At 44.3% G+C, this 12,969-nt stretch overlaps 1 protein-coding gene across 3 annotated transcripts in view; it reads left to right on the top strand.

Moving 5' to 3' along the window:
• Window positions 1-2,504: 2,504 nt before the first annotated feature.
• rif1 (replication timing regulatory factor 1) overlaps window positions 2,505-12,969 on the top strand; it is a 28,822-nt gene continuing 18,357 nt past the window's right edge. For 2 of the 3 annotated variants that reach the window (XM_063497422.1, XM_063497419.1), the window contains exons 1-18: window positions 2,505-2,677; window positions 3,147-3,195; window positions 4,092-4,226; window positions 4,313-4,391; window positions 4,482-4,578; window positions 4,756-4,886; window positions 5,046-5,140; window positions 6,202-6,391; window positions 6,509-6,601; window positions 6,778-6,916; window positions 7,005-7,156; window positions 7,961-8,078; window positions 8,181-8,360; window positions 8,762-8,872; window positions 9,380-9,442; window positions 10,102-10,202; window positions 11,540-11,626; window positions 11,712-11,785. In XM_063497422.1, coding sequence (XP_063353492.1) covers window positions 4,111-4,226; window positions 4,313-4,391; window positions 4,482-4,578; window positions 4,756-4,886; window positions 5,046-5,140; window positions 6,202-6,391; window positions 6,509-6,601; window positions 6,778-6,916; window positions 7,005-7,156; window positions 7,961-8,078; window positions 8,181-8,360; window positions 8,762-8,872; window positions 9,380-9,442; window positions 10,102-10,202; window positions 11,540-11,626; window positions 11,712-11,785 — 1,826 coding nt within the window. In that variant the 5' untranslated portion in view covers window positions 2,505-2,677; window positions 3,147-3,195; window positions 4,092-4,110. Of the gene's footprint in view, window positions 2,685-3,146; window positions 3,196-4,091; window positions 4,227-4,312; window positions 4,392-4,481; window positions 4,579-4,755; window positions 4,887-5,045; window positions 5,141-6,201; window positions 6,392-6,508; window positions 6,602-6,777; window positions 6,917-7,004; window positions 7,157-7,960; window positions 8,079-8,180; window positions 8,361-8,761; window positions 8,873-9,379; window positions 9,443-10,101; window positions 10,203-11,539; window positions 11,627-11,711; window positions 11,786-12,969 lie in introns of all 3 variants that reach the window. The other variant, XM_063497421.1, reaches the window with a different exon arrangement.

Genomic DNA, 12,969 nt, shown 5'->3' with positions numbered 1-12,969 from the left:
TGTTTGTTCTGGTTTTATGTGACCTGTACCGTCTGCCTGACGGTAATAGTTCAAACAGTTGATTGCTGGGGTGAGAATGGTCCTTGATGATATTGCCAGCTCTGCTGAGGTATCGAGAGTTTGCAATGACCTCCAGGCTGGGCAGAGAGCAGCCAGTGATCTTCTGGGCTGTGTTGATGACCCTCTGCAGTGCTTTCCTGTCTGCAGCTGAGCACCCTGCATACCATGTTGTTATGCTGTACGTTAGGATGCTCTCTATGGTGGCTCTGTAGAATGTCACCAGCAGCCTCTCCTCCAGGTTGTTCCTCCTGAGCACTCTCAGAAAGTGGAGACGCTGCTGGGCCTTTTTTACCACCGCCGTGGTATTTGCAGTCCAGGAGAGATCATCAGAGATCTGCACGCCCAGAAACCTCATGGAGTGTACCCTCTCCACACAGTTCCCGTGAATGTAAAGTGGGGCCGGGTCAGCTCTTCCCTGCCTAAAGTCCAAGATGAGTTCTTTAGTTTTTGTGGTGTTCAGTTGGAGGTTGTTAACTGAACACCACTCAGTCAGTCTGTTGACCTCATCTCTGTAGTCTGACTCATCCCCCCTTGAGATGAGTCCAACCACAGTGGTGTCATCCGCAAACTTTATGATGGTGTTTGAGAGATGGGTAGGGGAGCAGTCGGATGTGTAACCTCACTACTGAGGTTAAAAATGATATATAAGTCACTTAGATCACTTCTAAATGTTAATGTTTGGTTTATTTCAGTGTTTTATTTGTTCCTGAGTAAACCGGTTTGGCTGTGATTAAAGTTAAGCTTCATAACATGTTACTTACAGTTAAATTAAGAGGGGACGGCAGTAAAAACTCCGGACCTGTGACATCATCACGTACGCTGGTGTTCCGACTGTACAAATCACGAGTCCGTGCTCGCGTACTTGAGAATTGAGAAACGGCCCACGAGTCCGTGCTCGCGTTCTCGGCGGGTACGTACTCCCGTGCGTTCTCGGCGGGTACGTACTCACCGAGAACGCGAGTACGTACTCGCGTACTTGGGCATTGATAAACGGCCAGGCCGTTTATCAATATGCGTACTTGTGCGTACTTGCGTTCTCGTGTACTCGTGATACGTCATCAGTCGGAGACCAAGTACTGTTCCAATTCGAAGTACGCATCACGCCGAGAACGCGAAAAAGTCCCGGATGTGTTCTCGATCCGCCCATTTTATCGAGCATGCATCGGTGTAGACTTGTGACAGCTATATATCCCAGAATGCATTTCGTCCAAAACTCAACAGCGGACTCCCGGCACATCGTCCCCCCCCCTCCCCTCCCCGCCCGCTCGCGGTCTTCTCACTACTCAGGTTAAAGAAACTCCAGCAGCTGTCTATAGTATTGAGTGTCCACTAGAATAGAAATAAAAGCGTTCTAACATCTCACCTGCTTGTTTTTATTAAGGTATGTACACGTATGTACATGTACACTATTTTTATTAATAGAGGTTTCACTACTGAGGTTAAAAATGATATACAAGTTACTTAGATCACTTCTAAATGTTAATGTTTGGTTTATTTCAGTGTTTTATTTGTTCCTGAGTAAACCGGTTTGGCTGTGATTAAAGTTAAGCTTCATAACATGTTACTCACAGTTAAATTAGGAAGGGACGGCAGTAAAAACTCCGGACCTGTGACATCATCACGTACGCTGGTGTTCCGACTGTACAAATCACGAGTCCGTGCTCGCGTACTTGAGAATTGAGAAACGGCCCACGAGTTCGTGCTCGCGTTCTCGGCGAGTACGTACTCACCGAGCACGCGAGTACGTACTCGCGTACTTGGGCATTGATAAACGGCCACAGTCAATATAACATAGCTAACATTAACAGTGCAGTGAATCCTGCTTGTGTCGTGATATTCAGGACTGCAAACCGAGCAGCATCACTGACTTTCAGCTTGTTGTGTTTGTGGATATATGACTGACTTTAATTATCCATAAAATCATCACATTCTCTGTAAGATTAAAGTCAGCTATTGTATTATATTTTAAAGGCTTTAAAACCAAGTAAACGCTGAAAGTACAAACATCGCTAACGGCAAATAACTTTGCCGACATGTGGCCAACAGTAATGTTTTAATGTTCCTCATTATTAAACATTTGCACATAAATAAGTGACATAATATTCAGTACTTACGTTTAACAGTTTACTCTTCGGCCGCTACGCTTATCCACAGTGACTGCCGCGCTATGAATTGTGGGATATGTTGGGCCACGAAGTCTACATCGCCACAGCCTTAAAATTCAGGGAAATGAAGGCCGCATTTCAGGGCCGCATTTCGAGCAGCCTTTGAATTGGGACAGCCTTCGGCGCGCCGCTGTGACGTAATCGGCCTTAAAATGCAGCCTTTAAGGCTGCAGACCCTGAATTGGGATACAACCCTTATAAGTTCAAAGGGGCAGGCCGAGTGTGACGTAGCGGGGTCAAAGGTAATTTTGTACGTCGGCGTGGTGGTTTGGCGCCAGCAAATTTCGCGGGGTAACGGCACAAGACACAGAAAAGGAGGCTGCAATAGGAGCCATTAAAAGCTGCACTTCACAGAAAACAATCCAGATAGTGAAGCGTGGTGGCCGCTGAAGTGAAGCTTATTTGCTGCCGTCGGCGCTGTGTATGTGTCCCTTCTCATAACTCCGACCTAGGTGAGCAGTAAGTGTCAGCAGCGGGGACGTGCTGTGTGTGTTGGCTCAAACAAACAAACAAGCAAGCAAGTGTAAACAGTCGTTTGCTTAGCCATGCAGGTTTGTGTTCTTGTTAGTGAGGCGAAATAAGGGCAGATGAGCGGGGACGTTTTAGCCGCAGCGTCGTCTGCCTGTGTGTGCGCCGGCGCGAAGGCAACTTTGCTAGCCGGAGACTCGACGTTTAGCCTGCTAGTGCTGCTAATTTGTTAAAGCTAGTTAGCAGGCTGCTAATTGTTCAGTCACGATTCAGAAAATGCGTCCAGAGGTTTTGATGTATCAGTTCAAAATAGTTGCTCTATTTGTGTAGAATCCAGCAATGGCATTAGTAGCGAGACACTGACAGACTGATTTGGGAGGCGTTTACATCGCCAGCTAAAACCAACATGTGTCGCAAGCCTGTATTTGAAGCCCATTCTTCACTGTGTTACAGCTGTATCTACAGTGGCGGGTGATCGCAGCTTCACCTACTTCTCACTGAGGTACGTAAATGCATCTTTTTACTTGTGTGATTATTTTGCAATGTGACAGTTCTGGGGTAGAAGCCCGCTGTTATAAACAGCTAGCTTATGCAGTGTGAAATATTCAGACAAGGAAATTGCCCCCCCTTCAACCCCCCAACACACATATAGACACACAAAAACTAAATTCAAGTGGAAATCATCACTAGTACTAACGATGGAAAATTAGATAATTGGGATAAAAAAAAATATGTCAGAATATCAGTGATGCAAATATATGGCATTGACTAATATCTCCAGATATGGCGTCTGCCAGTGCTGTGTCACAACTGTGTCAGTTACAAATTTAACTTTGTATAATATTTATTAACACATCCAAACCCAATATCTGAATGAATGGGAGATGTGTTTACAGATGTGTTAGTAAAGACGAGTAGGAAATAAATGTGAGTTGTGAATGGAAATTTTTATTTTATGTATTTGTGTGTAGTTTTAAAAATTAAAAAGCAAAAGCTAAAAACCAATCTCCATATAGCTGGAGGGCAAACAGTGTGTACGTACCCTCAGGTGGTAAATGAGAAACGTGGTTGAAGAGAGACACAGTGGATTGGATGTTGCTGTGGTTTAAAGACAGTGAATTTGATAAACTCCAGAGTCAAACAGAACAACAGACGTTTGGTTTAAATTAACTGGGTGAAGATAAACCTGTACTTTTGGGATTTTATTACAAATGTGAGTCTGATTTCTACTTTTTCTGTTGAATTCTGACTTGAGCTGCCACTAGGCTGCACTTTTCAAGAAGATTCTGATCTAGGGCGCATAAACTCTGGACAGTCTATTACAGGGCACTTCTATAAAAGTTTCTTTTTATCCATTTTCCTGATGTTTCTCCTCCTTTTCTGCTCCCCCTCTTTAAGGGCGAGAAGGTGAGTAATAATGATGGCGACGGCAGGGCCTCCGAGCACCTCCAGCTTCCTCCCTCTCCTCGAGTCTCTGGAGGACAGCACTGCTGGACAGTCAGAGCAGACAGATGCCTACCTCACCATTGCCAAGTAGGTTACGAGCCCCGGTATGTCAGAGTTTGACGTTAGTTAGGACTAGACCACAAGTGACAGAATATCCTGTTGTTCCTGTACAGTCGGCTCAGTGGAGAGGAGGGGCGCCAGTTCCTCCCTGCAGTTGAAAAGCACTTTTCTCGCTTGGGTAAAGCCATCTTGGTGAGTCTTCTGTGCACAAAATTGTCGGAAACTTACATTTTCCATGCTTATATTTAAATTTTAAGCCTTATTTTCTTATGCCACTTCCAGGCTCACATAACTAGTCCAAATGCTGAGCTGAGCCAAGCTGCCTTACAAGCCTTGGGGTTTTGCGTATACCATTCTCATGTTGTCTCTGGAGTGTCAGGTAACTTCATGTGTACATCAGACAGCATTTGTGTCTTGCAACAAAGAGAGAATTTAATTGCACAGAGAAATGTTTTTTCTTCTTGTACATATGACAATAAACGCTTTGAATCTTGACATCATCACTGCAGATCTGACTTGGCCAGATGGAACTGTTATTTTTGTTTGTTTTTTGCAGAAGTCTTTGCAGTGGAAATACTGTCAGCACTATGCTTGCTGGTGTCGAAGGCGACTGATAAGAACACTTGCACCAGGGCATTGTGGGTGATTTCCAAACAGAGCTTTCCTGCAGAAGAAGTCGCTAAAAAAGTGAGCAGGACCTGAACCTTATGTGCTACAATTTCAGAAAGCATCGCTGTTACTGAAAATGTTGTCAGGTCAACACTGCTGAAAATGTAGCAGTGATTTCAGGAGCGGAGGCGTTTCCAAAGCTGCTGTATTGATTCGCGTTGCTTCTTCTACACTCAGGTGCCGTCCATACTGGGAACACTGGAGAGCGTGTGGAAAAGGGAAGACATCCACTCTGTGGTAATGGAGCATGAAGCCTTGAATGTCATAATCAGGTAAGATTTATTTGAAGCCAGACTTCTGGATAACCAGAGTATTTTATTCTGCCCTGTTTTCCTTTAATCATGCTCTGTGGGACATTCTCACTTTTGATCGAGAGAAATGTCACACAAAATGGAATATTAACACTCTCTGCAGCTTTCTAAAATAAGTAATTTTACATGATAATGAGAAATGGATTACACATTTTATTTGAAAACCCCAGCATTGCTTTTTAGTCTGGATAAATAGAAGTTGCCAATGTCCTTTCTTTAGTTGTCACACCTCTTTCATGTTAGCCTCTTGTGGAAGAAAACACATCTGCTTTTAGTGCTGTTGCTTAGTATAATATGAGTTAGAATACTGAGCATCTGTTTGTGAACAGATGTTGGGCAGGTAAATTGCATTTTTTTTCCCCTGCTGTGGAAGGCATGTCAGGGGCCTTTGGACTTCTGGCATAGACCAAGAAACATTCTTTCTAATGGCCAGCAGAGGGCAAAAAGTCCAGCTGTGTAGAAGTGTGACAAAACAATCATTATGAACGCTTTATGGATTCAGTTGCTAGTTTGAATTCCTCGTATGAATACACATACTTAGTCAATAAAGCTCATTCTGATTATTGATTACAACATGAAGGTAATTTTGGAACTTGTGGTCTTCATTATGGCCAGAAAAAGAGGAGTATAGCTAAGGTTGATTGGCGAGTTACTGCCATATGAGCATGCATGCATGAGCGTGTTCCTCACTTACTTAGTCAGAGCTACCCCTCACTCTTCACATCCAGTTTCAAAACGCTAATATGGCATTGGCCACACAAAGAAGCTTCACAGTGGGACTCTGTGTGGACCAGAGCTCTGACTGCAGCTGATCGGCTCTCGCTGAAGTGCTTCACAAACCTTCAGCCAACTCCAGCAGGGAGAGAAATTACACATTTTGGATAATGAATGTTCCCCCAAGTCTGATGTTACAGCAGTGGTGGTACTCTCCATTGGTGCAGCTTTCATTTCAGATCTAAAATTCTAGCTAAAATATTTATATTGGAAAATGAGATGGGGCTCTCTGTCCTTGGTGTTTATAGGATGCTGGAGCAGGTGCCCACCCAGATGGGCGAAGGAGCAGTACAGTGGGCAAAGCTGGTAATCCCTCTGGTGGTCCACTCTGCATCAAAGGTGCGTCTGCGGGCCGCCGCAGCCATGGAGATGGGCATGCCCCTTCTACTGGAAAAGCAGAATGAGGTGTCTGCTGTTATTGAACCAATGATGTCCACAGTGAGTAGTCTAATGTCTCTATGGAGTTTGATGCTTGGTGTTGCTTGTGCTGAACACCTGTCCAGATAAAAAGGGAATTGTAATAATCTCTGCTCAACTGTCTTTGTGTCTTCATAGAAACTGATCCCAGAACTGCAGAAACTTTTCATGTCCAAGAATGAAACCAATGTCCTGAAGCTGTGGCCTTTGTTTGTGAAACTGCTTGGGAAGGTAAAGTCTGTATATTTGGTGTCCGATATTTAAATAAATGAGTGTAACTTAGTAGTCATTGCGTCCAGAAATTCTGAGAAAGGCCTGCTGGGTTTGCTTAAAACTTTGGAATTCCTTGTTCTATTTGAATGATAAGAATGGCCTGATCAGCCAGGTTAACTGTGTCTCCTGCACAGCTGCTGCACAGAGGAGGTCCCTTCATCAACTCTCTCCTGCACCTGGAGGAGCTTGGTTTCCGCAGCTCGTCTCCTACCATTAAGAAGATCGCCTTTCTTGCCTGGAAGAGCCTCATTGATAACTTTGCTCTGAATCCAGGTGAGCCCCATTACACTCATCCTGTCTTTAATAGGAAGTTCAGTGGTCAAACTGAAATCTTAAACCTATACCCTTGGTGTTCCCGAAGACATCTTGTGCAGTGCCAAACGTATGAAGCTCCTGATGCAGCCGCTCACATCCATCAATGTCAGAACAGAAGCCCTGCTGCTCACCAAGGTGGAGGTGTGGTGGTACCTGGTGATCCAACTGGGGCCCAACCTGTCACCCAACTTTGATCAGGTTAGATTCCCAGTTTGTTTTTCCTAGAAAAAACAAAGATTATTTCACAGAATTAATTTTCTTCCTTGCAGTTCTGCTTCTGTGGCAGAGGGGACTGGCTGCAGCTCCACACACTCGTCACACTGATTTGCTCTGTTCACAGTAAACTTGGTCATACATTATCCCTAATTCTCTGACTTTGTGCGATTTTAGTGTGTGATTGCAGTCACTGGTGAAGCTATAGGGTAGTTTTTCTCAGTAATTAGTCGTGTTTAAAAGGTACTGCAGACTCAAGCTAATTGACACTGCGGTAATAACTAGAGATCTGTTAAAAGTGATTGCAAGTGTTTAAGTGTGGGACAATTACAGTAAACAGTCAGACATCCTGCACTGTGCTTATTTATTTATTTAAATGCACCTTATTCCAAATTCTTTTATCAGTTCAACTTTGACCAGTCTAAGATGAGCTAACCTTCAGTAGTACCAGAGTTGGGAACTTAGCCCTCTTTCAGCAGTAGATACTCGTCCTACTTTAATACTTCATATGCATCATAGCTGTATAATAGTGTAATCAACTCTTTGGGTTACATGCTGCTATGAGTCAATGTTTAGACATCTTGGTAACAGAGTTTACTTCAACAGGGAACAGTCACAGAGGTCCTTTTTTATAATTTCATGTAACAGTACTGCATTCTTCTTACTTCTTAACTCATGCAGACACAACTTTATTTCCATCTACACCGAGTTTACTAGCTTGTCAGTTTTTCCTAATGTGTGATGAAGTGTGAAACTCTGGTGTGAGTGAAGTGTTTCTGTGTCTCTCAGGTTTCTGTACCTCTGCTCCAGTGCACCATCGGCTCCGACTCCTCCTCTTCTATACCAGGCACTCCTTCCAGAGCTGTCGCTCAAAATAGCGCTGCTACTCCTAGTACACCCAAGACTGGTACGGTTACTCCTCCACAATCAATGCACTAATCCAGCTTACACAGACACTGATGTTGTGTTAGAGTGAGTGCACTGATGTAGTGTTTGTTTCTGTCTGCAGCAAGTGCTCCAGGCTTCAACAGCCCAGCCAACACATCTCGGATGAGCCTGAACTCCAGCATCCAGCTCGCCTCCTCGATACCGTCGATTCAGCTGCTCGGACTAGAGATGCTGCTGCACTATTTTCGAGGTCCAGAGGTTGTTGCGACTGCAGCAAAACACAAACTCATCCTGAGTCTCGGTGGGTCAGAGTCACATGTTGTCTGCATTAGCCTGCTTTATAGTTGTTCCTTCAGGCTCCACACAGGGAGGTGCAGAGATAAACACACTGTTTCTATGGAATGCTCCTTTTAAATTTCAAATACTTTTTCTGTTTCATTTTCTCCATTGCTCTATGTCCAGTTCCATTTTGGTCTTTTTTTTCTGGCAATGGGGCCACAGGGAAGAGAAAGTGTTTTACTGTAGATGTGGAAATGTCCCAGAAATGCTCATGTTTCTGCAAATCTGTCTCCCAAGTGCAAATTTAAAAAAATCATTCACAGGAACACAGACAAGAAGATCTCATCCAGTTTGGTGTTTAAAGAAGTAAGTTTAAAGAGTTTAGTGTGTCTCCTCTATACCTTTAATTGTTTTTCTTTGTAGAGCCCCTGAACCACCTGCTCCTCTCTGGTGCTTCCTCCTTTACTAAACATGCTGCTGTGCTCATCTCGAATACCAGAGATGGCTTCATCAACATCGGAAAAGATGCTCCAGGTAAACCTCACAGAAACATCCACTGACTGACATTCACCTCGACTTTGATTTTGTAGATGAATTTTCAAAACTAAATATATTTGAATGCATTAGAAGAAAAATGGCATTTTGTCACCTGTGCTTATTCACACTGGTCCAAACAAAGCCATTGCTGCTTTCAGGCGTGATGCGAACTGATGCATTATTTTGGCTGTAAAAGTTGAGCCTCGCCACTTGTAAATGAGTCAGAGGGCTTTTTTTTTTTTTTTTTCCCCTTCCTTTTTTTCCCCTTAATGTTGTCACTGGGAATCCTGATCTTAATGAGGAAATCTTTTTAAGATGAGGAGTTGGAGAAAGGAAGCAGTGTTAGGGCGACAGACTGCTAATCATGTAGGTCTGTGATAAGAGGTCTAAAAGTTCTTTGTCACACACTGTTGAAGGATTTGTTGGAAAATAGGGTGACTGATTACTTAAACCTGAAACCTGCTCTCCTAAGTCCATATAAACACAAGCTCTTTTCTCCTGCAGAATCTCTTCTGACCCTCATATGGACAAGTCTTGTCCGGTTTGTTTCCCTGACCATAGAGTCTGGTAAGTAGTGAAGGTACCTGATTGATTTGACAGTGAAGCTGACTGGTTTGTGTGTAATGTTTATGGTAGGATGTTTAATTCGTTTGCATGTATTTATTTGTCTCGTTAACAAATGTAAGTTAGATTTGGTAAAGAAGTAACAAAGCATGGAGAAAGCTGCGGGAGCCTTTATGCACACAGACTTTAGTAATCATTCATCTTTGCTGGCAAAACTGTGGCAGTGATTATCTGCACACATGAAATAAGCAGACAAACAGAAATGTCAGCAGTTTCCACTGCTCTTTGTTTTTGTTGTAGTTAAATAACTAATCATGGGTTAAATTTCTAGTTGTGTTGTGGCTGCTGCTCAGCAGGGTGGGCTCTTAAAGTCATGGGTCTGACCTCAAAGCACCACATAGAGCACTCAGATTGGGTCTGGGCTTTGTTCCATGGGAGGACGAGCGAGACCTCACTGTCCTCTTCTGCCTGACCCTGTCACATCTCATCATCAGTTTAAGTTGGAGCGTTCAGGTCTTCAGTCTGGACTGCTGTGACAAGACTACAATTCTGAGGGGATCTGTCCCCAATGATGACTCTCCTCTCATCTCAAGCAGAGCCTGAAAAGACGACAATATTGATGTTGGACTCGCTGCTGAATAATACTTGTGCTCTGTCGTTAGGCAATAAGAAGGAGCGACAGGGAAGCGAAGTACTGACACTGATACTTCAAGCTCTGCAGAGTATCATCGCCTCAGAATCTCTGCCTGCAGACAGAGTCCTGGTAAGGTTATGCAGAAAGCTTTAAGACTGACTCACTTACTGAAAATGTAACTAGAATTAGTCTGTTCATAAGAAACGCAGAGCTTTACAGACTGTCACTTATAGAAATAGTTTGAGAAGCAGCACCAAAGGATAGGTTTTTATGTCAGAGTGTATCATTCCTTGAGTTTTTTCTGATATTGTTAGCTTTTTACCTGTTTTAATGAATCAGAATACTTTATTAATCCCGAAGGAAATTATAGGTTACAGCAGGCAGCACACTAATGGCACATGCGCACTTACAAAGGAATCTTCTGACCAAACTTTACACAAACATCATATTGGGAAGACATGTCAGAGAGTTAGGCTGATAGGAAAAGACAACGAAAATACATAACATGAGGTGAGAGGAGCAGAAAAAAAACTCCACTCAGACTGAGCTCCTAATGGGAGAACAGTTTGAGAACAGAAAAAAACACTCCAGCACAAAAAGCACATGACTGTCAATACACCATAGAAACACAAGACAAGCAACAGGGGTGGGTAAGGGTGAGAGAGAGCCGGTGTAGACAGCGCATCCGGTCTTGCAGCATGTCTGCGCTGGTCCAGTCGACCTGCCATCTGCCCCGGGAGGGGACAAGCAAGGCGTTTGGAAAGGGAGGGGGGGATGAATGTGTATGTGTATGCGTGTGTGTGTCCAGAGTTCAGCTGAGACGGTGTCCTTCACCCTGCCAGGCTAAGTAAACAATCTTCCAGGTGGCCTTGCGTAGGATAGGAAGAAACAGTCTATGCACCGTCTGTTATCAGGGTGTTTTTGTTCAGCTCCAGCCTTGAGACCACAGCTGGCGCCGAAGTGGTAGCTGCATGAAATGATGGTGGTTTTTACATTAGTGCAAACAACTCATGTGAATTTCAAAGCTGTTCTAGCAGTCCGACACTGGTCTCTCAATCTCCCGTTGGAGAGCCGTGAGCTTCTCCAAGATGTTATCCAATTTTCGCTCAGCGGTCTTATTCTGAGTGTTCACGGTAGCCTCAAGCTTCTCCAAGATCTTATCCGTGCTGCGTTCAATGAGCCCATTTTGAGAACTCACAACTCGTCCCGTCGTTTCAATCACAGCAGGCAGCCTTGTGGGGTTTTGAACAGCCGGTTCCACTTTCTTTAATCTTTGATAAGCCAGGGCCAAGCCAGCTCCGATCAGCAAGAACCCTGTTATCATGGTTCCGAACAGGTAGATGTCTTCGATCGACAGTCCCGCCAGGCACTGGGCTGCTTCTTTGGGTGTTGGGTCTGTTTCAGTGCTCAGAAGTTGTAACTGCACTGACTGTTTTTTTTTTTTTGTTTTTTTTTCTTAACCTTAGGTTCTGTTTGAAGCCACAGTGAAAGGAATTCCTCAGAGAGTTCTCAGTTCTGCATCTTATCAAGTGGGCAAGATGGACGTGCTAAATGTGAGTGCTTCATGGTTCAACGATTAGCATAGCTCCATAGAAGTGCTTACACAGAATGTTGCTTAAATGTTGTTTAACTCCTCAGGGAACACCTGCTCTCTTCCTCATCCTCCTCCTCTACGACAGCAGCATGCTTCCAGCCTACGTTGAAGATGAGAGGTGGGTCTACTACTTAGTTTGATTCTCATTCCACAGGAACACAATAAAAGATACTGGTAACATCTTGTGCATTACTTCCAGTAATTTTACTGAAAACTCTATAAACTGGCGGGGGGGGGAAAAAAACAAGACAGTTCGTCACTTAGTCAATACCTGCTACAAATGGTAAATGAACTGTTTCTTGCATAGGGCTTTTCTACTCTTCCTGAGGACCATACATACAAGCACATTCTATGATTAAGTGCCTTCTATCTACCATGAGAGCTGAAACGGCTCACCTGGCTCCTTTCAGTGTTGAGGAGAAGAGGCTCTACTTTAAGTCTTGAGTCCCAGCCAACATTTGATGGAAAAATTTTTCCTTTTTTTGAATCTGAGACCTCCATTCTTTTGCTCACCACTCAGAACTCGGGACCACAGGTGAGGGTAGGAACGTATTAGACTTCTAAATTGACTGGGGCGGCATCACTGCTCCAGTCCGTCCGTCAATCTCACGCTCCATTCTCACCTCACTGGTATACTTAAAACGGCTCCACCTGGGGTAGTTACTCATCCCTGACCCAGAGTAGGCACTTCACCTTTTTCTGGTCTCAGCCTTGGGAGGCCCAACAGTCACTACAAACAAGTCCGACTTACTGGTGGCAGTACAACACAAGCTCTCGCTATGGTTGAACGGGGATCTAATGACCATAACGGGCCAGACACCCCGTACTCCTGAAGCACCCTCCACAAGGTCCCATTGGATGCTGCTCCTCTGTTGTGTCTTCCTGTGGACGCATCAGTACAAGTAATTATAACCACCTAAATTCAAATGAAGTGTACAATAATTTTTCAGCCTGTCAGCCACTTCCTCTATCTGCCGGTGGTACTTACCGTGCAGGCGCTTGTCCTTCCATGATGGTTCCTCCTCTTTCTTCAGTTTATGCTGCCTTCAGCTCCACTGAACGTGCAGCTGGTTGTGGCCATCTTCCTGATGTATTCGTGGATGTTCATAGTCTCATCCTGGACCGTGGTACTGGCACTCACTAGTCCCTGGCCTCCTTCCTTCTGCGTAGCATACAGCCTCAGCGTGCTGGACTTGGGGGTGAAACCCTCCTTGCATGGTAAAGAGCTTCCTTGTTTTGATGTCAGTGGGTTTGATTTCCTCCTTTGGCCAGGTTATTATCCAAGCAGGGGATCACAGGGCA

The sequence above is a fragment of the Pelmatolapia mariae genome, linkage group LG16_19 (assembly GCF_036321145.2).
Source record: "Pelmatolapia mariae isolate MD_Pm_ZW linkage group LG16_19, Pm_UMD_F_2, whole genome shotgun sequence".
Classification (NCBI taxonomy): Eukaryota; Metazoa; Chordata; class Actinopteri; order Cichliformes; family Cichlidae; genus Pelmatolapia; species Pelmatolapia mariae.
The sequence above is the reverse complement of the archived record's forward strand: the minus strand, read 5'-3'. Positions and strand labels throughout refer to the sequence as shown.